This window comes from Bubalus kerabau, chromosome 8 (genome assembly GCF_029407905.1).
Source record: "Bubalus kerabau isolate K-KA32 ecotype Philippines breed swamp buffalo chromosome 8, PCC_UOA_SB_1v2, whole genome shotgun sequence".
In the NCBI taxonomy this organism is placed as follows: Eukaryota; Metazoa; Chordata; class Mammalia; order Artiodactyla; family Bovidae; genus Bubalus; species Bubalus kerabau.
This window is the reverse complement of record NC_073631.1, coordinates 11,374,710-11,401,075: the sequence shown is the minus strand read 5'-3', so window position 1 is coordinate 11,401,075 and position 26,366 is coordinate 11,374,710. Positions and strand designations below refer to the sequence as shown.

General features: G+C 39.9%; 1 protein-coding gene across 4 annotated transcripts in view; it reads right to left on the bottom strand.

Annotated features, from left to right (window-relative positions):
• Positions 1-26,366, bottom strand: part of CDK14 (cyclin dependent kinase 14) — a 666,835-nt gene that overhangs the window by 138,705 nt on the left and 501,764 nt on the right. For all 4 annotated transcript variants that reach the window (XM_055589676.1, XM_055589677.1, XM_055589678.1 and 1 more), the window contains one exon: positions 16,232-16,280. In XM_055589676.1, the coding sequence (XP_055445651.1) occupies positions 16,232-16,280 (49 nt within the window). The remainder of the gene's footprint in view (positions 1-16,231; positions 16,281-26,366) is intronic.

Sequence of the window (26,366 nt, the reverse complement as noted above, 5' to 3'; positions counted from 1 at the left end):
AGCTTTCAGGCACATTTTAACACATTCCCAAGTTTTCTTCCTATATTTAGGAAAAACCAGATCTAGAGGTGGCAGGGCTGAGGTGGTGAAATGGCCAGTGCCCCTGGAATCAGGGCTGTCATATGCCATGCTTTGAAATTCCATTCTGGATACCCAGGAGAGATATGTTCAATATTCAACAAAATCGAAGAATTTGAAAACTGAAAATTTCTCAGATGTTCTCAGAGAGAGAAAATCCTGGGGCAGAGTCAGAGGATTTGGGTTTAAGCCTACAGCTACACGAGAAAGAAAGAAGCAAGAGAATAAAAGCCTGGACAGGAGGTTTTCAGCAGCAAAATCTAATCCCCTCACAATATATTCTGGTGAGATACTGGTTAGAAACTGATCAGAATTTATGCTCTGTTCTGCACCATGTAATTTGGTAGCCACAAGTCACAGATGACTATCAAATTAAAATTAATTAAAATTAAATAAGATAATGAGGCCTATTTAAATTAATTAAAATGAAACAAGACCAAAATTTAGTACCTCCATTACAATAACCACAGTTTAAGTTAATGTCCCAATATGGCCAGTAGGTACCATATCAGACAGTATAGATATAAAACATTTCTATCAAAGCATAAATAAAGATCTTTCCAATATCTGCTGCAGCTTCTAGAAATTTATAAAAGAATAATTTAAAAAAAAGAATTATGTCATTTATACAGCAGGATGATTTTATTCTTTAGATGAAGAATACAGACTGGATTGAGAAAATCAGTGAATATAGATACAGAGAAGAGGGCTAGGTGAGGGATTACTCCAAAGATGTGGCTGGTAAGAGAAGACGCCTAAAACCCTGATGGATGGAAGATATCCCCGTGGAAACATTTTTCACTTCCTTGGGAAGAAGAGACATCAGAATTCTTTCAGCATCACAACTTAAAAGTGAGGAATGTGAGATAGCTGAATTCTAAGAAAGGAGAGTAAAGCCTGATTTGACCACTGGATAAAATTAGAACTCTGGGTACAATTTTAACCTTCAGTCAAGGGTGACCAGAAATGAGAGGTAAATGGAAAAATCCCATTTGTCTTCATCTTTATAAAAATAATATATATTTAGTTCCATTTGGAGACAAAGGCATGGAATCTGGTCTAATTTAAGTAGCCTCCAAGGTAGCTGAGCCAATATATAAAAAATGTTGGCCATCCAGGGACTTCCCTGGTGGTCCGGTGGTTAAGAATCTGCCCTGCAATGCAAGAGATGCGGGTTTGATCCCTGATCAGGGAACTAAGATCCCACACGCCATGGGGCAACTAAACCCAAGTGCACCACAACCAGAGCCCAGGCACCGCATGGACAAAAGACCCTGCATCACACACAGAACATCCTGTGTGGTCTAACTAGTGAAGTGAAGGGAAAGTCGCTCAATCGTGTCCAACTCTCTGCAACCCCATGGACTGTATAGTCCATGGCATTCTCCAGGCCAGAATACTGGAGTGGGTAGCCTTTCCATTCTCCAGGGGATCTTCCCAACCCAAGGAACAAACCCAGGTCTCCTGCATTGCAGGTGGATTCTTTACCAGCTGACGCACAAGGGAAGCCCAAGAATACTGGAGTGGGTACCTTAACTGTTCTCCAGTGGATCTTCCCGACCCAGGAATTGAACTGGGGTCTCCTGCATTACAGGTGGATTCTTAACCAACTGAGCTATGAGGGAAGCCCTGAAGTCTAACTAAGATACAACCAAATAAATAAGCATTAAAAAAAAAAATGTTGGCCATCCAAGTAGATGCCCAAAGTGGCAGACAGGTGCAGCCAATCAAACCATGGGGAAACACTGACTTCTCTATTTGAGATATCTTGTTTTGCTAAAGGTTGAAAAAAAAATCAGTTGCTTATCTTACATATTTTACGGAGATCAGTTCAGTTCAGTTCAGTCACTCAGTCACGTCCGACTCTTTGCGACCCCGTGAATCACAGCACGCCAGGCCTCCCTGTCCATCACCAACTCCCGGAGTTTACTCAAACTCATGTCCATCGAGTCAGTGATGCCATCCAGCCATCTCATCCTCTGTCGTCCCCTTCTCCTCCTGCCCCCAATCCCTCCCAGCATCAGAGTCTTTTCCAATGAGTCAACTCTCCGCATCAGGTGGCCAAAGTATTGGAGTTTCAGCTTTAGCATCAGTCCTTCCAATGAACACCCAGGACTGATCTCCTTTAGGATGGACTGGTTGGATCTCCTTGCAGTCCAAGGGACTCTCAGGAGTCTTCTCCAACACCACAGTTCAAAAGCATCCATTCTTTGGCGCTCAGCTTTCTTCACAGTCCACCTCTCACATCCATACATGACCACTGGAAAAACCATAGCCTTGACTAGACGGACTTTTGTGGGCAAAGTAATGTCTCTGCTTTTTAATATGCTGTCTAGGTTGGTCATAACTTCCCTTCCAAGAAGTAAGCATCTTTTAATTTCATGGCTGCACAGTGATTTTGGAGCCTCCAAAAATGAAGTCTGACACTGTTTCCACTGTTTCCCCATCTATTTCCCATGAAGTGATGGGACCAGATGCCATGATCTTCTTTTTCTGAATGTTGAGCTTTAAGCCAGCTTTTTCACTCTCCACTTTCACTTTCATCAACAGGCTTTTTAGTTCCTCTTCACTTTCTGCCATAAGGGTGGTGTCATTTGCATATCTGAGGTTATTGATATTTCTCCCAGCAATCTTGATTCCAGCTTCTGCTTCTTCCAGCCCAGCATTTCTCATGATGTACTCTGCATATAAGTTAAATAAACAGGGTGACAATATACAGCCTTGACTAACTCCTTTTCCTATTTGAAACAAGTCTGTTGTTCCGTGTCCAGTTCTAACTGTTGCTTTCTGACCTGCATATAGGTTTCTCAAGAAGTAAATCAGGTGGTCTGGTATCCCTATCTCTTTCAGAATTTTCCTCAGTTTATTGTGATCCACACAGTCAAAGGCTTTGGCATAGTCAATAAAGCAGAAATAGATGTTTTTCTGGAACTCTCTTGCTTTTTCCATGATCCAGCAGATGTTGGCAATTTGATCTCTGGTTCCTCTGCCTTTTCTAAAACCAGCTTGAACATCAGGAAGTTCATGGTTCACGGAGATAAGTAGCTGGCTTCTAACCTTTTTTTTCCCTCCCAGACCATGCTGCCCCCTAGAGGCCACAAGAATATACACATATGTGAAGACAACGCACTGGCTTCCCTGGTGGCTCAGAAAGTCAAGACTGCGGGCAAAGCAGGTGATCCAGGTTCGATCCCTGGGTTGGGAAGATTTCCCTGGAGGAGAGCATGGTAACCCACTCCAGTATTCATGCCTGGAGAATCCCATGGACAGAGGAACCTGGTCAGTCCATGGGGTCACAAAGAGATAGACACAACCAAACAATTAACACTATCACTTCCAATTTTTTCAAAGATAATGCATAAATACAGGTCAGTTATATCCAAATTAATAGCATCAGCAGTAAATATAGTGAAAAGGAAGGGAGGCGGTTGATTACATCTATTGTCCAAAAGCCTTTAGGATAAAGATAAGAAGCAACCAACATTTATAAACCTTGAATAAACCTTAGAGCTTCATGGGGGAAGCTGAAGCTCTAGGATTTTGGCCATCTGACGCGAATGGAAAACTCACTGTAAAAGCCCCTGATTCTGGGAAAGATTAAGGGCAGAAGGAGAAGAGGGCATCAGAGGATGAGATCACTGATGGAATGGACGTGAGGGGTCGCAAAGAGCTGGCTACAACTAGGCAATCGAACAACATCAACAATAAACCTTACCTCTTTCGCTGACATAAATATGAGAAATCATAAACAGCACTGTAGTCCTATAATGGCATTTTCCTGGAGAAATTTAAAAGCATGTCAACAGTCATGTTTCCTCCGTTTCAACTAGGGAGGAGAGAGTGTGAAGTAAGAGGAAGAAAAATGATTGGTGTGGCATGACCATTTTAATTAACATCTCCAAAGTATATCTAGTTTTGATATGAAACATTATATTAAAACAAGGCCCTGAGATGGGGAATAAAAGCCGATAAATTTAAGGAGTGCACGTGATTTTATCCCTGCTAAGAGTTTAATCTTTTAAACCTTGGCTGCAGTAAAGTGGTCAAAATCTGGCCTAAGAAATGAGAACTACTCTTCATCTTGACTTCAAATCAATTCTTCCCCAACGATCATGCCATAAACACACGCACACACACACACACACAGCTGGCATGTTTATTGGTTTATTCACTAAAGGATTTAGCTGGACAAACATCACAAAGATGATGGCTGATTTAATTGAATTTATGATCAAATGTTTTCCATTGCAGGAAGAGTGGGAAATCACTTATGGGGAGACTTGAATAATTCAAGGGAAGTTCTCTATTTGGCACTCTTTTTGTATATCAAGTCTTGAGGGATTAAATTCAGCTGAGGACCAGCAGAGAATCCACATACAGATACACAAAGATATGCTGGCTAATAATGCAGTGAGGGCCAGAATATCGATCCCTTTGTGTTAACATTTCTATTCGTATATATGTCATTTATAGTCAGGGTAAGTAATAACAACCACACACAGACACATCTCTCACTCTGAGACTTCCATTTTAAATCACCACTGGCTTTTTCTGCTACCCCCCAAAATGTAGAAATGATCTAAAAATACTCTTTCAGATAAGACAAATAATAATTGGCCTGCAGATTGTATATATGTGTGTTTAAGCCTTTTTCATGTATCTCTATTGTTTTTGTCAAAGACGAAATAAAATCTATTGTTAAAGTCACTCCCATGACGGATACAACAAAGTAACATGGGCCTTGTGCCTTGGGTTATGGACTTGGCTCAGTGTCTGAAAAAAAAGGCAGTTTCCTTTGGTGTCCCCTCCCCATCTGATTGTCAGTGATGACAGGCGAACGAAACTAAAGTCATGCTCCCAGCCTTTATTCTCTGTGTTTCTAAACCTAAGTCTTCCCCACGTAGGAGCTGCAGTCAATAAGAATAATTACTTTGAGTCTCACAAATGAAACCCTCAGGTCAAGTGCACACCCAGGTTCTATGTAACTGGTTTGGGCTTACCCAGCAGCTTAGGTACAGAGTTCATGTACATGTACGGAAGAGGTCTAAAAGAGGCTTTGAACTTGGTAACAGTGCTTGTCTATGGGGCTTCTTTCACTTTAATTAGGAAAACTGTCTAATAAGATGAGTTTCAAGACCTAGGGTAAATCACAGTTTTCCATGAATTATGTACAACACTATTTGCTAACATATCACTCTTAGGAAGGAACTGCTGGGGAAGAGGACTCTTGTTTCTACATAAGAAGTATTTTTAAAAAATTATCTGGTGTCCAAGAAATTCAGCATATGAATTTCTAGAAAGGCAGAAGGAATATTCCAGATATCTGAGGACCCTTTATAGCAGTGGTACTCATTTTCAAGGACAATTACTTATCTTGAAATGAATGAAACCCTTGGACTGGAAGGAAAGGGCAGGGCATGTTGAAAAACACAAGTGGGGCGGGGGTGGAATGTAATCCTGCCAAGGGTCTTAAGGACTGAAAATCTGGGGCTCAGACTGGCTAGTGAGCTTCCTGAATATTAAATGGTTCAGAAGTAGATCTAAGATTGGAACTTGGCCCCTATTATACCAAAGCTTATGTGGCTTTCAAGTGATTTCTGGCCGTTTGCACCAATAATGAGCTTTCATGGGCATCTTTCCCCTTTTCTGTTCTTTTTTGATTTGTATCAGCAATATTTATTGACTGTATTTTTACCAGATCAGTAGGACCACTGGCTGCCGAGCAGATGTCAGAGGCACTTGTCAACATGAACAGTCTATTAACTGTCTCTTCACAATGAGGGGAAGTTGAGCCCCAGCTTTACAGAAAGTCTCCCCAAAGGATGAGGGGGGCCCCTTGTCCTCACAAATGATTGGGTCCCTTGTCCAATCCTAATTTTCATGAAAATCAACCAAGGTCAAGTGTGAAGTGGGCGACAGTAGATACAAGAGATGACACTGTTGTTCAAGCCGTCCTTTCCAGTGACAACTTATGCTCATATTAATTTAGAGGCTGACGATTCACTAAATTCATAAATATTTGCTTAATCAAAAGAAAAATGAAAAAAATAAGTGCTGAGGAAAGGGATCTCAAAGCCAGCAATTTTTAATAAATGAAGAGCAATACAATTTTCTGCATTTCTGTTCATGCTTAAAAATGTTGCATATTTTTTCTTTCAACACCAAGGCAGTTTTATTCCAAAAAGTAAAACTGATTTAACATTTTGAAAATGTATCAATGTAATTGTCCAATTTAATAGAAAAAAATTTTTTAGGCTTTTTAATTTTTTTTTTATTGAAGGATAATTGCTTTACAGAATTTTGCTGTTTTCTGTCAAACCTCAACATGAATCAGCCATAGGTATACATATATCCCCTCCCTTTAGAACCTCCCTCCCATCTCCCTCCCCATCCCAGCCCTCTAGGTTGATACAGATCCCCTGTTTGAGTTTCCAGAGCCATAGAGCAAATTCCCATTGGCCATCTATTTTACATATGGTAATGTATGTTTCCATGTTACTCTTTGCAAACATCTCACCCTCTCCTCCCCTCTCCTCATATTCATACGTCTATTTTCTATGTCTGTTTCTCCATTGCTGCCCTGTAAGTAAATCCTTTAGTACCATTTTTCTGGATTCCGTATATATGTATTGCTGCTGCTGCTGCTAAGTCGCTTCAGTTGTGTCCGATTCTGTGCAACCCCATAGACGGCAGCCCACCAGGCTCCGCCATCCCTGGGATTCTCCAGGCAAGAACAGTGGAGTGGGTTGCCATTTCCTTCTCCAATGCATGAAAGTGAAAAGTGAAAGTGAAGTCGCTCAGTCGTGTCAGACTGGTAGCGACCCCATGGACTGTAGCCCATCAGGCTCCTCCATCCATGGGATTTTCCAGGCAAGAGTACTGGAGTGGGGTGCCATTGCCTTCTCCGATATATGCATTAGAATACGATATTTATCTTTTTCCGACTTACTTCAGATGCGGCAATTTACAATGTTCTGAAGTTAAAGAATTAACATATGTCTCCACAGGGGCCATGAGAGGCTTATTTAGTAGGTGGAGCTCCTCTCAATAGCATCTCATATGTGGATAAGGGGAAGTTGAGCCTTTCTGCATTTTCTGATCAGAGTCGAGGGAGTTCAAGGAGGCCGGGAAAACAGCAAAGAGGTGAATTCTTCAGGGAGTTCAAAAAGGGTAGAGAGCTGTGTGTCTAACCCCTAGCAGTTCCCAACAGCAAAGAGCGGAGAGAAAAGGAGAAGGAAATGCAGGGTGAGGGGATGAAGGGTGAACAGGAGAAGGGATGCAGACACCTGAAGTAGGCAGAGCTCTCAGGAAGGAAGAGCATGGCCCCTGGAAGGAGGGGCAGGGGCGGCATGTCTGCTGGGTGCCCTGATACTTCCACCATTCCCTCTGCAGATTTATCACACTTATTGGGTCCTCCAGAGCTATTATCTTTTCAGTGTTAGCCTCTCAGTCATATCTGACTCTTTGTGATCCCATGGACTGTAGCCCACCGGGAACATCTGTCCACGGAGCTCTCCAGGCAAGAACACTGGAGTGGGTTGCCATTCCCTTCTCCAGGGAATCTTCCCAACCCAGGGATCAAACCTGAGTCTCCTGCATTGCAGGCAGATTCTTTACCATCTGAGTCACTAGGGAGGCCCAGAGTTTTTACAAACAAAAGACAGAGGTGAGAAGCAAGCACATCGAGCTCGATCCTCAGGCACTTGAGTGTAAAATGCAAGGACTTCTGAGCACAGAGTTTCCAAGCATCAGACACCCACACTTGAATTACATTGGTGGGCACCTAAAATAAATGGATAGTTTACATGCTGAGCCACAGCTGTGTTGCCCAGTTTGGTAGCTACCAGTGCCAGCTATTTACATTTAAATTACAGTACGTCTCCCACATTCGAACCTTCACACTGCAAACGCTCAAGACGTGAATGTGCCCTGTAAGCTAGCTGCTGTACTGTGCTATTGAACTTTTCAAGGTACTATATGCTGCAAGATTAAAAATGCTCTCTTTATGTGTTGCGTTTGTCTTTTACATATTATTTCTGTGAAAAGTATTATAAACCAGTTACAGTACAGTACTCTATAGCTCATTGTGTTATTTGGGTACTTAGGCTGACTTTGTTGGACTTACAAACAAATCGGACTTACGAACACGCTCTCAGAATGGAACTTGTTGGTATGTAGGGCACTTACGGTAATTAAATTTAAACGAAATTTAAGATTCAGTTCCTAAGCCACATTTCAAGGACTCAGTGGCCACGGTGGGCTAATGGCTATTGCCCTGGGCAGTGCAGATTACAGATTTTCATCAACAGAGAAGGTTCCGCTGGACGGCACTGACCTACAGGGGAAAGAAATGTCAGGCCAAATTTTTACTTTCTTAGAGACGATGAGCTTTCCTGAGAATAATCTCTTTTATTCTCTTTGCTAGGATGGAAACAGGCTTTTTCCTTATACATAATTTTGAGCGGAGCTAATGTGAACCAGGCGATATGGAACCTTTAGGGTCAGGGGCCTATGCTTGTCACCTGATTAGCCAGAGATTGGGCAAAACAGGCAGTGTCTGACCGGATGACGGCTGGGTTTGCCTTCTCTGCTCTGCCTCACCCCGCAACTCATCACTGAGTAGGAAACCCCAGTACAACTCATCACTGAGTAGGAAACCCCAGTACAACTCATCACTGAGTAGGAAACCCCAGTAAAACTCATGAAAAGCAGAAAGGCCCAATGATGTCCTCTCACCCATCCACCCCTGAAGCCTGTGAATGTGTTACTTTTCAAGCAAAAGGGACCCATCCTGAGGGTACAACTAAGGTCTTAAAATAGAAAGGTTAAGCTGGATTGTACAATTTGGAAGAAGGGACCTTTCTCTTCCTGGAGGCAGAATAGATGGGACAGAAGGGCAAGAAAGAGAGAGAGTTTGAAGTATGAGGAGACTTGTTGCATGGATGCTGGTTTAAAGAAGGAGGTGGCATGATGACAGGGAATATACATGGCCTTCAAGAGCTGGGGTAGGTCCCCAACTGACAACCAGAAAGGAAATGGGACCTCAGTCCAACAGCCATAAGGAACTAAATTCTGCAAACTATCTGAATAAGGCTGGAAGCAGATTCTCCCCAAGAGCCCTGAGACAAGGACCAGCTACCAATACCTTGTTTTTGGCCTTGTCAGACCGAGATCAAAGAAACCAGCTGAGCCCATCCAGGCTCCTGCCCAAGAGAAGACAATACATTTGTGGTGTCTTACATCAATAAATTTGTGGTAATTTTCTACAGCAGCCACAGAATACAAATACACCATTTTATATTGTGGAGAAGCAGACAGCCTCCTCAGTTCACAGTTCAAGGATCTGTCTTGGGGAACAGTTCAAGAAAGCCTAATTCTATCGTCCTTTCAGGGAAACGAGCAGCCCAGCTGCTCTTGGAAACTTTTTGCTGTTTCAGAAGTGTGGTTGGGTTTTATCCCTTAATAAGCTGATGGGAGAAAGAAGGTTTTAGCTGCACCAGAAGTGTGTACTTTTGAATGAACAGTCCAACACGTAATCTGAAAGGATGAAAAACAACGGCTATTGCCAACTCCCAAGCCTGGCACGTACTGCCAATTAGTAAGAGGGAAGATGGATGGTTTCTGCCTATCAGAAGGGAAACGAAAAACCTGTTCTAAAAGGTAGCAAAAGGCATGGGGCCTGCCCTCGGCCGTCACCAGGAGTTACTAATGTCAGCGAATTCTTTGCTACACAAAGAAAGATGTGGACAAGAAATCTGGCAATGACACGAAATGACAGAAGGTAATTTCTTGGGGCAGTGGGAGTTGTGTGGAATGGGCAACAAATTCCACCAGCAGGGTCTGAGTAGGTGGCTGGCAGGCCCTTCATCTCCAGCCCTTGGCTTGTCACCAACCCGCCTTCATGCCAATGGCACATTACTCGGCAGTGGCAGGAGACACCTTGGTTGATGGTGTGGGTGGTCGGCCTGCTACAAACACTATTCCGCAGGAGAGAGGAAATCGGGTCTGTACTCCATCCCCGCTCTCCCACTGCTGAAAACCTAGACCTGGAATGAATGACACCAGGCCCCAGAAGAGATCTCCTGACCCAGAGTCACAGTGAGAGCAACAACAACAACAAAAATCCGGCACCGATAACCCTGTTTGAATATCAGGGTTTTCAACATGACAATACTTCCTAAGATTCACTCTGGGGCATACCATCTAAGTTGTAACTCTCAATAGCATGGATCGACTGTCCTCGGCATGCTTTTTATTTCAAGCTATAAAGTAAAGATGATAATATCTGCCCTACCTTCCAATATTGTTATAAGCATATGAAGATGGCCCAACATACGTGAGAGCCAATTCTATATTGCAAAGGACTGTCCGATGGTTTATTACCCATCACAGTCAGGACTCGGAGAAGGCAATGGCAACCCACTCCAGTACTCTTGCCTGGAAAATCCCAGGGACGGCGGAGCCTGGTGGCTGCAGTCCATGGGGTCGCACAGAATTGGACACGACTGCAGCGACTTAGCAGCAGCAGCATCAGGACTATGGATTAGTGAGTGTGTGTCAGGCTTTTTACCAGGTGCCTCTCACATGTTATCACTTTATGCTGTAGCTACTATCAGTGATCAGGGCTAGGCCTTTGACAGATTTGCCAGCTTTTGCTTAGACAGCCTTCTCTTCATCCCCTGGTAGCTGCCTCCAACGTGCATCTCTGGACAGACTTTTATGCTGTCTTCTTTGACTCCCACCAGAGCCTGGAAGGCATTTCCTACTTGAGGACCTCCTCCTCTTTCCTCTTCAAGAATCTACTCTTTGGTTTTCTAGAAGAATTGCTCTCTGTTCAGTGGCAAGGGGGTGAATAGATCAGATAAACATCACACTTCCATAATGCTTTCAGTAACTGAACTAATGATTCATCCTTCTGAAAACAAGTCACCCCAGAAACTGCTCTGAACTGTGATTTTTTTTTTGTAAGCAGGCAGGTGAGACCAGGAGCTTCTGAACAATACCATGTGTGGGTGTCCAAGGTCAGGACAAGAGACCTGCTTGGATTTGACTGTCCAAGTGTTAAAAATCATATTTTTAAGGGTGTGGAGAGGAACTACATCCCTCGTAGCCTCCGATGCTGGACTCAAATCCCCAGAGCTGGGCGGCTGACAACTGCTGCTCAGTTCATCCTCTGAGTGAAGAGAAAGGAATTCCAGAACGTCTGCTTTACTGTCCGCTTTACTGCTTGTCACCTTAATAAACCTATCCCTAAAAAGGTGATGGATGATGCAAAGAACCATCTCTTTGAAAATATGCTGAGAAGAAATCTCCAGGCACTAAATATATTAAAACTGTCACTCTGAAGTAAACAGAATTATAACAAAAATGATCAACAATGAGGGAAAAAAAAAAAAAAGTGAAACTGGAAAAAGAGGATTCAAAGATCTGGTTCAACTCAACTGCTCCTCCTAGTGTCAAAAACTGTTCTTACCTTCCTCTAAGATTTCTAAGCAATTGAAATTGAGAGAAATTGAAAGCTTGGACTTCCTCTGCAATACATTATTACTTTAGAAAATTTTAGGTCGACTTTGAACAATAAGGCAGAGTAGAAAACAGGGCTTTTCTTTCTTGAGAAGTCACCTACTTGTATCTTAATGGAATGCAATAACATATGATAAGAAATATACAGTAGAGAACCACCAATATAAATATACAGAGTGAGATTTATGTTACTCCTCTAAATATTATTTTAAATACATTGTGCTTTATGAACATGGAGCACAACTTTCTAGCAAGCCATTGCCACTTTAAAAATATGTTTTGGAAGTTAATCATCAAATCAGATAAAACATTCAAAGAAAGTTCAAGAATGCCAAGCAAGAAAACACTTCTAAAGCTCCTAAATGAGGGTTTGCAACTCTACTGGTATCTGACAATACATGCAGGTATATGTTATCGTCTCTATTTTTGCATTTCCGTAAGGGTATCCTCACTGTAATGTCTCTGAATTTATTGCACATCTTAAAGTGTCATCTTTTCTTTTTTTGAATTCTTAGGGAAATCTAGTTGGACTTACTAACTAGAAGGCTTATAAGCAGAACTAAAGCATGGGGGTGGAGGGAGTAGAAAAGGCTGGCTAACACCTGTTCAGTGTCTGTGGACATGCTTTGCTTTATCAGCCATGAAATTTGTTTTCCAAATCTGACTTGGTGGTTTATCCTTAGTTCTCTTTTTGCTACTTTCAAACCTCCAAAATTGTTCAGCTGCTAAAAAGTTCCAAAACAAGCAAATGCATTCCTGGAATCCTACCCTTAACTTTGCTGGATAATATATACTAAGGCTTCTTCTCCAGCCAAAATAATAAAAGATCTTTTAAGTGGGTGGAATTCTTGGTTGATTGCACATGCATGCCAATGTCAGACAACTATAAATAGAGAGATCTGGAAGAAAAATAGGGGGAGTCTTTATAACTCCAAGGAAATAAAATGGAATGTTTTGAAGGCCACTGGAAAACAGAACATGTATTTATAAAATTAAGATTTGTCTCTCTTTAGTCCAAAATCCCCTTCAAGCCAGAGAGAAACCACATGGATCATGAAATTCCAGTAGGAAGGAATAAAAGGACCTTCTTTTCTGTATTAATATGTATTTATTATTCTCGATCCTATAATTAAGACTTCTTCTTTATATTGTCCTTTTCGGTTTAGATATCTGCTGAATCTTGTTGATATTCTTCTCCGATCACTGCATTGTTTCACCAGAATACTAAAAAAATCTTTCAAAGGATAAAACTATGCCCATGGTCACTGGTATAAATGAAGTCAGCAGGGAATTGCATGGGAGTTACCTAGGGCAGACTTGGTCCCAAAATAAACTGGGTCACTTGTTACAGCTGTTCAAAGAGATGTAAGGCTTCATTTCTCAAGAAATTCTTACTCTCTTAGCTTCAACAGCTGTGTTAATACATATTCTTAAAGACTGTGTTTCTTAATTCTGAACAGTGACTTACACTTGTCTCTTAACCTGCCCATCTTATATTAACCTGTCTAAACTGAATTCAAGCCAGCCCTTGCAAATTAGTTCACTTTATTTTGAACCTATTACTGCTGTACAAGAGAATTTAGCAATTGCTTTGGTTTCGTAATTGTGCTGTCGACAAGCAAATTAGTTAGCAGTGAAGGAGAAAGCCACCATTTGCCTAATGGTCCTTAAATGCCATTCTTCTCAAAAGTAAAATCATATTTACTAAGTCTAGCATCTTTTAAGAAAAAATTCGAGATTGAGCACAATGTCCAGTTTTCAAAATTTCTACAGCAGTAATACTGGAGTGTTAGCCAGCCAAATTTTGTTAGTGATGTTTATCATTTTTATTGAGACCTAATGCTGAAGCTGAAGCTCCAATACTTCGGCCACCTGACTCAAAGAGCTGACTCATTGGAAAAAAATCCTTATACAGGAAAGATTGAAGGCTAAAGGAGAAGGGGGCGGCAAAGGATGAAATAATTAGATAGCATCACCGACTCAATGGACATAAGTTTGGGCAAATTCTGGGAGATAGTGGAGGACAGAGGAGCCTAGCTTGCTGCAGTGCATGGGGTTGCAAAGTCAGACACATCTTAGCGACTGAACAGGAACTGTGACATGAACAGCACCTCTCACAGAAAGGAAAGCATCAGGTCTTAGGTGGTCAGAATGAAGCAAAGCAATGCAAAGCTTGAATAGTACTTCCATTGTTTTTTTCTTTTTGAAAGACACGAGACAGCCTAGTTTCTCCTGAGACAGAGTGATGTAAATGGACAAAAGTATCTTCTCTGAGAGGTGTCCCACTAGTCACTATGAATGGTTGAACAAAAAGAGGCCATCCATCTGGGCATACAGATGGTAGGTGCTGAATATAAGATGCAAAGATGAGACTGGAGTGGGTCAGGTGTAGATGCTGTTGGGGTACCATCCACAGGAGGAGCGGACCCAACATCATGTAGCATCATCAGCTGCCCTCCCCCTCCCCTCCCCTGTCTTTCTTTTCTTTTGACATAGAAGAACTGTATTTATTTTTGAGATGAAGCATGTGATAAAACAGCATGTTTGTATTCTCACATGTAACATATACAATTTTGGGGTCTGAATGAATATGCACTAAAATATTAAAACTGACTTATTTAGAAGAAGAAAAGGTAATTGAGCATTAAAGAAAAGCCTACCTAGATGTACTTTAGTTTACTACAATAGACAGTATTTCCGAATCATGGTGGCAGCTATCATGGACTGCCTGTACCTAACTGCCATTCCTGTTTCCTCCCTACTAACAAAACCCTGCCTTACAGGCAGCAATATGTCAGGGCCGGGGGACAAAGTGGTCCACCCCTCCCTTTTTACCAATGCCCAGCCAAGGGAGGGTATGCGGTCTGCCCCATCAGAGAGACATAGGGATAAATCTCTCTGGGCATCTCCAAGATATTCCTCCCTGATACGAGCAGGATGGGGAGAAAGTTCCTTTACTGCTGTCTACTTTGCTTCCTGCTTTGGTTCTGGACACTGTCATTTGAAGAAATGCTGCTGAGTTGTTACAGCCACTTTGTAACACCAAGGATGACAGAACAAACGCTTCCAAGAAAATCTTGATGTCTTCCTGCCCTGTCCTTTCTCAGCTACTCTAAGTGGATAAAAATTGCCATTTATTTTCCCGGGTGATTTGTAAGTCATTTCAGCTCTATCCCTCTGAAGGAAGGAAATGGAGGGTTAGTTAAACTGAAGGCTGTTCTCCACAAACGCTACTCTGTATAGATTTGCCAGTTTTTCTGTTACTTCAGAGATGGAGTTAGGAGATTCAACTGCTTTATCAAGAATTGTTTCATAAAATGGATACCAGGTTAGTCAAAACTATTGAGCAGTTATGAGAAACGTGTTTGATGATTTAATTAAAATGGGAACTGTATACTGAAGATAGTACCTGGTATATGAAAGCACTTAATTAAAATATGTTAGACCACTGATCAGTGAAGTTAGGGTGGAGGAGGTTAAAAGGGTGAGGAACACACACAGAATGTCTCCACCCAGCTGAGGGCGTGCTGCCCAGGGGAGACTCTGTAGATATTAAGAACTGACCTTTCAAATGGGAAATGTGAAGTTCTGTGTTAGACAAAAATAATTATACTGGTGTGTTCTTCTAAGTATGAATTTAATCAAAATAAACTGCCAAATCTTTCAAAGAGTCCACTGAAGAATTTAATGTATTCATTTCATGAGTTCCTCATAATAAGCTGTCTGATGTTATCTACTGACATCATTGATTAAAGGCATTTTTATTATAAAAAGTTTCTATTTTTTCCATAATTGATGACATATAAAATTAAACATGTCAAAAGAGTAAAAAGGGAGACAATAACACTAAATTCCCTGTAGACAAAATTTTGTTATGACAAATAATAGTTAACTTAATCAAAGCAGAACCAGTTACCTTTTCCCCCAACATAATTCTTGAGATGTGATGCTCACAACCAAATGGGAGTGACTCAATTACTCTGCTTCCTAACTTTCAAAGATTTACTAGCAGTCTGGCTTACAAAAAAAAAAAAACAAAAAAACAAAAAAAAACCCCCTGAATCACTTGAGACACTCAGATCATCAGACGTCACCAAATTTTGAAACCAATCAATAAAACAATTTCAACAAGGTGTGATGACAGAATAGAAATTAAATCAACAGTGTACATATACTCCAAGTGGCACATGTACTTAGCTTCCCATTAAGGCTCAAGGGAAAAAAAATTAGGTAAACTGAAAACATTTGAAAGATCAGTTTCATCTAGCTCAAAGGTTGTCACCAACATTAATCAGATCAGAAAGTCAGTGGATATATTGTACTTAAGAAACATCATTTTAGGATGCTAAAACATTTCTTGGAATCTAGTTAGAAGAAGAGAGACCACAGTGAATTTCAAAATTAACAACTCTAAAGCAATGAATACAACCTCACTCTGCTCATAGAAGAGTGTTGGCTCAGGTGAAACACAGGGGCTGGCGAATAGGACTAAATAGCTGTCTAATGGCTAAACGAATGGATGACTAGATAATTGGGTGAACAAATGAAAGAATGTCATGAGAAACTTATCAGGAGAGTTTTAAAAATTAAGAGAGATAAAGAGAAAGCATAATCTGCATTAAAAACTTACTTATTCCATGCTTGTCTAAGGTTTTTAGAGCTGTACAGGGTAAAGCGTTCTGAAATAAAAAAGAAAAATGATAAACAGTCTTTATTTCAAATGTCCATATTGACAGTATGTTTAAAAAAAAAAAAAACTTTTAAAATGTTACTGTTGGATTTAGCCATGCACCCCACTCCAGTACTTTTGCCTGGAAAATCCCATGGATGGAGGAGCCTGGTGGGCTGCAGTCCATGGGGTCGCTCGAGTCGGACACGACTGAGTGACTTCACTTTCACTTTTCACTTTCATGCATTGGAGAAGGAAATGGCACCCCACTCCAGTGTTCTTGCCTGGAGAATCCCAGGGATGGGGGAGCCTGGTGGGCTGCCGTCTATGCGGTTGCACAGAGTCGGACCCGACTGAAGCGACTTAGCAGCAGCAGCAGTATGCTAGATAAACTAGGTCTTCACCTCAGATTAAACAGTTATAAAGAGTCAACCAAGAAGAGCTTAACACTTTAAGCAATGAAAGATTGTTTTCTTTTGTCTAGAGTGACTTGTTTCATAACCTGGCTTCCTAGTAATTCTTTCTTAGAATAAGTTTTAACTGGGTTGAAAAAAGAAATTCAAGTTCCAAACCTGAAAACTATAGGTACATTTTTAGAAGAATACTGCTACATCAGTCCAGTGAAACCTGCTGTTTTCTCAATGAAGACATCTTTTTTTTTTTTAACATTTTAAAATGTTTATATTTAATTAAAAATTTTTTATACAGTTTTTAAAGGTTACTTTCCATTTACAGTTATTACAAAATATTGGCTGTATTCCCCGTTTGTATGATACATTCTTGAGCCTATCTTATACCCAGCAGTTTGTGCCTCCAATTCCCCACCTCTACACTGCTCCTCCACCCCCTACCTCACTGGTAAACACCAGTTTGTTCTCTGTATCCATCTGTCTGCTTCTTTTTGGTTATTTTCAGTAGTTTGTTGTATTTTTTTAGATCCCACATATGAGTGATACAGCATTTGTTTTTCCTCTGTCTTATTTCACATAGCATAATGCCTTCCAAGTCCATCCATGTTAGTTCATTCCTGGGTTCTTCATTTCTTCCTACGTTTCCACATTTTTGTCTGGGGTCCTTTTCTTCTACTTCAAGGACTCCCTTTATTCTTGTTGTAGTTCAGGACTTGGAATGTTTGTATATTCTCTAGAATATGAGGTCATATTGCACCCCACTCCAGGACTCTTGCCTGGAAAATCCCATGGACGGAGGAGCCTGGTAGGCTGCAGTCCATGGGGTCACAAAGAGTCGGACATGACTGGGCAACTTCATTTTCATTTTTCACTTTCATGCATTGGAGAAGGAAGTGGCAACCCCCTCCAGTGTTCTTGCCTGAAGAATCCCAGGGACGGGGGAGCTGGTGGGCTGCCATCCGTGGGGTTCGCACAGAGTTGGACATGACTGAAGCGACTTAGCAGCAGCAGCAGTCTTAGTTTTAAAAATTTATTTATTTACTTTAAATTGGAGGATAATTGCTTTACAGTATGGTGTTGGTTTCCGCCATATATCAACAAAATCAGTGATAGGTATACGAATGTATAGGATACGAATGTATCCCTGACCAAATACAACAGTGCTGGACCTCCCTGCTCATACTATATAGTATTTACACATATGCAGAGCCAAACCACCAATGTCCTACAGTGAATATTTACATTTACCATTGAACAATCTTTATTAAAATTTTAAAATGAAAGCAAACATGTTTTACGAAGCTGAACAATAAAATGGCATAAAATATATATTAATAATATTTTCTCCTGCTCCCCATTTTTCACTTTTAATGATATAGCAATGGTTAATGGCTTGGTATGTCTCTTTCCACATGTTTATGTTTATAAATAAAAATCTATCCATATATACAAATATATATACTATTTTAATTTTTAAATGGATTGTACAAAACATTCTCTGAAATTCTGTAGGCATCTAATAATATATATTGAATAGTCCTTCAAATGAAAAATATTTAACAACTGTTTCAAGCCTATGTAATATTCCAGAGGATAGAATTACAGAAACTATGTGACCATTCTCCTACTGATGAAAATTTAGGTAGTTTCCAGTCCCTTTTTGTCTTAAAAACAATGTTTCAATAAATAATCCTTGCACATCTATTTCTGCATACTGGTGCTTTCTTTTTTATTACAAATTCCTCAATATAGAACTGCTTGGCAAATGGTATGCATATTTCAAACTTTAGTAGATGGTTACTTTTCATTTCCCACCAGCAACAAAAAATTAATGTTTCATATTATGCATCCCTGGGATGCAAGGACAGTTCAATATATGCAGATGAATAAATGTGCTACATCATATTAACAGAATGAAAGATAAAAATCACCTGATCATTTCAATAGATGCAGAAAAAGCATCTGACAAAATTCAACACCCATTCATTATATAAACTCTCAATATATTAGGTATGGGTGGAACATACCTCAACAGAGTAAAGTCTATATATGACAAGCCCACGGCCAGCGTCATACTCAATGGTGAAAGGTACAACTCTTAGAGAAAAAGACAAGGTACTTACTCTCACTATTCCAATTCAACACAGTATTGGAAGTCCTGGCCAGAGCAATCAGCAAGAAACTAACAACAACAAAAATAACTGAAGCCAACCAACCACACACCCCTAAAAAAAAAAGAAAAAAAAAAACAAAAAAAAAAACACACCACATCTGAATTGGAACAGACGAAGTAAAATTGTTGATGTTTGTAGATGACACGGTTTTTTTTTCATAGAAGATCTTAAAGACTCCATCAAAAACCTGTCAGAACTAATCAACACAATCAGGGAAGTTGCAGGACACAAATTCAATAAGCAAAAATCAGTTACATTTCTATATACTAACAATGACTAATCTGAAAGAGAAACAAACAATCCTATTTACAACAGCATCAAAACCTATAAAACACCTAGGTTTAAATTTAACCAAGTGGGTAAAAATCTGTACACTGAAAGCTATAAGACACTGATGAAAGAAACTGAAGACACAAATACGTGGAAAGACATTCCATACTCATAACTGGAAGAACTAATACATTGGTAAAATGTTCATACTCCCAAAGCCATCTCTAGAGTTAACATAATCCCTATCAAGATTCCAACGGCATTTTTTACAGAAATAGGAAAAAAATGGCAAAATTCACACAGAACCACAAAAGACCAAAGCAATATGGAGAAAGAAGAACAAAGTTGGAGTTATTATACCTCCTAATGAGTGAACTCTGGAAGTTGGTGATGGACAGGGAGGCCTGGCGTGCTGCGATTCATGGGGTTGCAAAGAGTCGGACATGACTGAGCGACTGATCTGACCTGATCTGATCTGAATGTCAAACTATAGCACAAAGCTACAGCAATAGGAACAGCATGGTACTGGCATTAAAACAGACATGTGGAACACTAGTGGAACAGAATCGAGAGCTCAGGAGTAAACTCATGCATAAATATGGTCAACGTTTGACAAGAGAACCAACATACTCAGTGGAGAGAAGATAGTCTCTTTAATAAGTGGTGCTAGGGAAAAAATGATACTCAAATGAAAAACAATAAAACTGGACCTCTATTTAATATCACTCAAAAAACCTGGAAAAAGACTAAGGACTTAAACGCAAAACCTGAAACCAAAGAAGAAAACCAGGAAAAAGCTCACTGACCTTAGTCTTCATAATGATTTTATAGTTACAATACCAAACACAGGGAATAAAAACGAAAATAAACAAGCGGAACTACACCAATCTAAAGCGTTCTGCATGGCAAAAGAAGCAATCAACAAAATGAAAGCGCAAGCTACAAGATGGGAGAAAATATTTACAACCACATATCTGAAAAATAGTGGTGCTGAAGCTCAGTCGCTTCAGTTGTGTCCAAGTCTTTGTGATCCCCTGGACTGTAGCCTGCCAGGCTCCTCTGTCCATGGAATTTTCCAGGAAAGAATACTGAAGTGGGTTGCCGCTTCCTCCTCCAGAGATCTTCCCAACCCAGGGATTGAACTCCTGCGTCCTGTGTCTCCTGCACTGGCAGGCAGATTCTTTACCACTAAGCCACCTGGGAAGCCCATCTGAAAAATGGCTAAAATCTAAAATATAGAAGGGACTCATACAAGTCATTAGCAAAAGAACAAATAATCCAATTAAGGAATGGACAAAGAGCCTGAATAGACACGTTTCCAAGGAAGATATTCACACGACCAAGTACGTGAAAAAGTGCTTGAGCTCACTAAACACCAGGGAAATGAAAAGCAAAACCACAGTGAGATTTCACTTCACACCTGTTAGAATGTACAGAAATGTAGAGAAAAGGACACACTTGGGCACTGCTGGTGGGAATTTAAATTGGTACAGCCACTATGGAAAAGAGTATAAAGGTTTTTCAAAAAATTAAAAAACAGAACCACCACATTATCCAGTCATTTCACTTCTGGGTATGTATTTATATCTGAAGGAAATGAAAGAGATTTCCACACTCTTATGTTCACTGCAGCATTATTTATAGCAGCCAAGATATGGAACCACCATAGGTATCCCTTGGTGGATGAATGGATAAAGAAAATGTTTATGTACACACCAAAATGTTGCTGTTGTTGAGTTGCTAAGTTGTGTCCAACTCTTTGTGACCCCGTGGACAGCAGCACACCAGGCCCCCCTGTCCTGCCACTATCTCCCCGAGCTTGCTCAAACTCATGTCCATTGAGCTGGTGATGCTTATCTCATCCTTGGTCACCCTCTTCTTCTCCTGCCCTCAGTCTTTCCCAGGATTCTGATCTTTTTCAATGAGTCAGCTCTTTGCATCAGGTACAAAAATTGGAGCTTCACCTTCAGCATCAGTCCCTCCAATGAATGTTCAGGTTTGATTTCTTTCAGGATTGACTGGTTTGATCTCCTTGCAGTCCAAGGGACTCTCAAGAGGCTTCTTCAGCACCACAGTTCAAAAGCATTAATTCTTCAGCGCTCAGCCTTCTTTATTGTCCAACTTTCACACACATATTCAGTCATAAAAAAGAAGGAAATGTTGCCATGTGCAATAACATGGATGGAAATTGAGGGCAGGATGCTAAGCAAAATAAGTCAAAGACAGAAACTGCATGATCTGTCTTCTGTGTGGAATCTAAAGAAATACTTAAACTCATGGAAGCAGAGAGCAGACAACAGATGTGGCTGAGGCGTAGGGCTGGAGATGGGCAAAGAGATGAAAGTAGTCAAAGGCTATGAACTTCCAGTTATAAGATGAGTAGGTTCTGGGGCTGTCATGTAAAGCGTGGTGACTATAGTTAACAATACTGCATTGCATATTTACTTGAAAGTTGCTAAGAGAGTAGATTTTGAAAGCTCTCACTACAAAATAAAAAATTGAAACTATGTGAAGTAATGGCTGTGTTAACCAAACTTATGGCAGCATTTTGTAATATATTCACATATAAAGTAACTGTGTTGTGTATCTTAGACTTACTCAGTGCTGTCAGTTATAACCCAATAAAGTTGAGGGAAAAGACGCTGTTCTACCAAATAAAACATGGAGGTCTGATGTAGAGTGTGAGGGACACTTTGGGTTGGGTGGCAAAGGAAGGTGAATTTCAAATAAAACAGTCAATCAACACAATAAACAAAGATCCCACTAGAAACCTCAGTGGAGTTTCATTGAAATATGTATTTATCTGAAAAGGCTGATATATAATTTTTGTATATAAAAATATATTGTATCTTTCCATTTATTAAAAAAATTTTTTGATCATGCAATTTTACCTATAGGAATTTACCTAAAAAGTGAATTGAACGTAAAAGTCAAGTGAACAAAAATATATGCACAAGAATATTTATCAAACAACTTTTTTCATTGAAGAACAGTGATTTACAATACTATAGTAGTTTCAGGTGTAAAACATAGGGATTCAATATTTTTATAGATTACATGCCATTTAAAGTTATTACAAAATAATGGCTATATCTCTCTGTGCTATACAATAAATCCTTGTTATTTATTTAACTTACACACACTCAGTTCAGTTCAGTCACTCAGTCATATCCGACTCTTTGCGACCCCATGAATCGCAGCACACCAGGCCTCCCTGTCCATCACCAACTCCCGGAGTCCACCCAAACCCATGTCCACTGAGCCGGTGATGCCATCCAACTATCTCATCCTCTGTCGTCTCTTCTCCTCCTGCCCTCAATCGTTCCCAGCATCAGGGTCTTTTCCAATGAGTCAGCTCTTTGCATCAGGTGGCCAAAGTGTTGGAGTTTCAGCTTCAACATCAGCCCTTCCAAAGAACACCCAGGACTGATCTCCTTTAGGATGGACTGACTGGATCTCCTTGCAGTCCAAGGGACTCTCAAGAGTCTTCTCCAACACCACAGTTCAAAAGCATCAATACTTTGGCTCTCAGCTTTCTTTATAGTCCAACTCTAACATCCATACATGACTACTGGAAAAACCAGAGCCTTGACTAGACGGACCTTTGTTGGCAAAGTAATGTCTCTGCTTTTTAATATGCTGTCTAGGTTGGTCATAACTTTCCTTCCAAGAAGTAAGCATCTTTTAATTTCATGGCTGTGCAGTGATTTTGGAGCCCCCCAAAATAAAGTCTGTCACTGTTTCCACTGTTTCCCCATCTATTTCCCATGAAGTGATAGGACCAGATGCCATGATCTTGGTTTTCTGAATGTTGAGCTTTAAGCCAACTTTTTCACTTTCCTCTTTCACTTTCATCAAGAGGCTCTTTAGTTCTTCTTCACTTTTTGCCATAAGGGTGGTGTCATCTGCATACTGGAGGTTATTGATATTTCTACTGGCAATCTTGATTCCAGCTTGTGCTTCCTCCAGCCCAGTGTTTCTCATGATGTACTCTGCATAGAAGTTAAATAAGCAGGGTGACAATATACAGCCTTGACGTACTCCTTTTCCTATTTGGAACCAGTCTGTTGTTCTATGTCCAGTTCTAACTGTTGCTTCCTGACCTGCATACAAATTTCTCAAGAGGCAGGTCAGGTGGTCTGGTATTCCCATCTCTTTCAGAATTTTCCACAGTTTATTGTGATCCACACAGTCAAAGGCTTTGGCATAGTCAACAAAGCAGAAATAGATGTTTTTCTGGAACTCTCTTGCTTTTTCGATGATCCAGTAGATGTTGGCAATTTGATCTCTGGTTCCTCTGCCTTTTCTAAAACCAGGTTGAACATCTGGAAGTTCACAGTTCAGGTATTGCTGAAGCCTGGCTTGGAGAATTTTAAGCATTACTTTGCTAGCGTGTGAGACACGCCAGTGTCTCTTAAACTTAGCTTTTAAGGACTTCCCTGAACAGCTGATCTTTCAATAGAAACTCTTCAAGCCAGGAGGGAATGGCAAGACATACTTAAAATGATGAAAGAAAATAACCTACAGCCCAGATTATTGTACTCAGCAAGGATCTCATTCAAGTATGAAGGAGAAATCAAAAGCTTTTCAGACAAGCAAAAGCTGAGAGAATTCTGCACCACCAAACCAGCTCTCCAACAAATACTAAAGGATATTCTCTAGACAGGAAACACAAAAATGGTGTATAAATTCGAACCCAAAACAATAAAGTAAATGGCAACGGGGTCATACTTATCAGTAATTACCTTAAACGTAAATGGGTTGAATGCCCCAACCAAAAGACAAAGACTGGCTGAATGGATACAAAAACAAGACCCCTGCATATGTTGTCTACAAGAGACCCACCTCAAAACAGGGGACACATACAGACTGAAAGTGAAGGGCTGGAAAAAGATTTTCCATGTGAATAGGGACCAAAAGAAAGCAGGAGTAGCAATACTCATATCAGATAAAATAGACTTTAAAACAAAGACTGTGAAAAGAGACAAAGATGGTCACTACATAATGATCAAAGGATCAATCCAAGAAGAAGATATAACAATTATAAATATATATGCACCCAACATGGGAGCACCGCAGTATGTAAGACAAATGCTAACAAGTATGAAAGGAGAAATTACCAATAACACAATAATAGTGGGAGACTTTAATACCCCACTCACACCTATGGATAGATCAACTAAACAGAAAATTAACAAGGAAACACAAACTTTAAACGATACAATAGACCAGTTAGACCTAATTGATATCTATAGGACATTTCATCCCAAAACAATGAATTTCACCTTCTTCTCAAGCGCACATGGAACCTTCTCCAGGATAGATCACATCCTGGGCCATAAAGCTAGCCTTGGTAAATTCAAAAAAATAGAAATCATTCCAAGCATCTTTTCTGACCACAATGCAGTAAGATTAGATCTCAATTGCAGGAGAAAAACTATTAAAAAATCCAACATATGGAGGCTGAACAACACGCTGCTGAATAACCAACAAATCACAGAAGAAATCAAAAAAGAAATCAAAATGTGCATAGAAACGAATGAAAATGAAAACACAACAACCCAAAACCTGTGGGACACGGTAAAAGCAGTCCTAAGGGGAAAGTTCATAGCAATACAGGCACACCTCAAGAAACAAGAAAAAAGTCAAATAAATAACCTAACTCTACACCTAAAGCAACTAGAAAAGGAAGAAATGAAGAACCCCAGGGTTAGTAGAAGGAAAGAAATCTTAAAAATTAGAGCAGAAATAAATGCAAAAGAAACAAAAGAGACCATAGCAAAAATCAACAAAACCAAAAGCTGGTTCTTTGAAAGGATAAATAAAATTGACAAACCATTAGCCAGACTCATCAAGAAACAAAGGGAGAAAAATCAAATCAATAAAATTAGAAATGAAAATGGAGAGATCACAACAGACAACACAGAAATACAAAGGATCATAAGAGACTACTATCAACAATTATATGCCAATAAAATGGACAACGAGGAAGAAATGGACAAATTCTTAGAAAAGTACAACTTTCCAAAACTCGATCAGGAAGAAATAGAAAATCTTAACAGACCCATCACAAGCACAGAAATTGAAACTGTAATAAAAAATCTTCCAGCAAACAAAAGCCCAGGTCCAGACGGCTTCACAGCTGAATTCTACCAAAAATTTAGAGAAGAGCTAACACCTATCCTGCTCAAACTCTTCCAGAAAATTGCAGAGGATGGTAAACTTCCAAACTCATTCTATGAGGCCACCATCACCCTAATACCAAAACCTGACAAAGATCCCACAAAAAAAGAAAACTACAGGCCAATATCACTGATGAACATAGATGCAAAAATCCTTAACAAAATTCTAGCAATCAGAATCCAACAACACATTAAAAAGATCATACACCAGGACCAAGTGGGCTTTATCCCAGGGATGCAAGGATTCTTCAATATCCACAAATCAATCAATGTAATACACCACATTAACAAATTGAAAAATAAAAACCATACGATTATCTCAATAGATGCAGAGAAAGCCTTTGACAAAATTCAACATCCATTTATGATCAAAACTCTCCAGAAAGCAGGAATAGAAGGAACATACCTCAACATAATCAAAGCTATATATGACAAACCCACAGCAAACATTATCCTCAATGGTGAAAAATTGAAAGCATTTCCTCTAAAGTCAGGAACAAGACAAGGGTGCCCACTTTCACCATTACTATTCAACATAGTTTTGGAAGTTTTGGCCACAGCAATCAGAACAGAAAAAGAAATAAAAGGAATCCAAATTGGAAAAGAAGAAGTAAAGCTCTCACTGTTTGCAGATGACATGATCCTCTACATAGAAAACCCTAAAGACTCCACCAGAAAATTACTAGAACTAATCAATGACTATAGTAAAGTTGCAGGATATAAAATCAACACACAGAAATCCCTTGCATTCCTATACACTAATAATGAGAAAACAGAAAGAGAAATTAAGGAAACAATTCCATTCACCATTGCAACAGAAAGAATAAAATACTTAGGAATATATCTACCTAAAGAATCTAAAGACCTATATATAGAAAACTATAAAACACTGGTGAAAGAAATCAAAGAGGACACTAACAGATGGAGAAATATACCATGTTCATGGATTGGAAGAATCAATATAGTGAAAATGAGAATACTACCCAAAGCAATCTATAGATTCAATGCAATCCCTATCAAGCTACCAACAGCATTCTTCACAGGGCTAGAACAAATAATT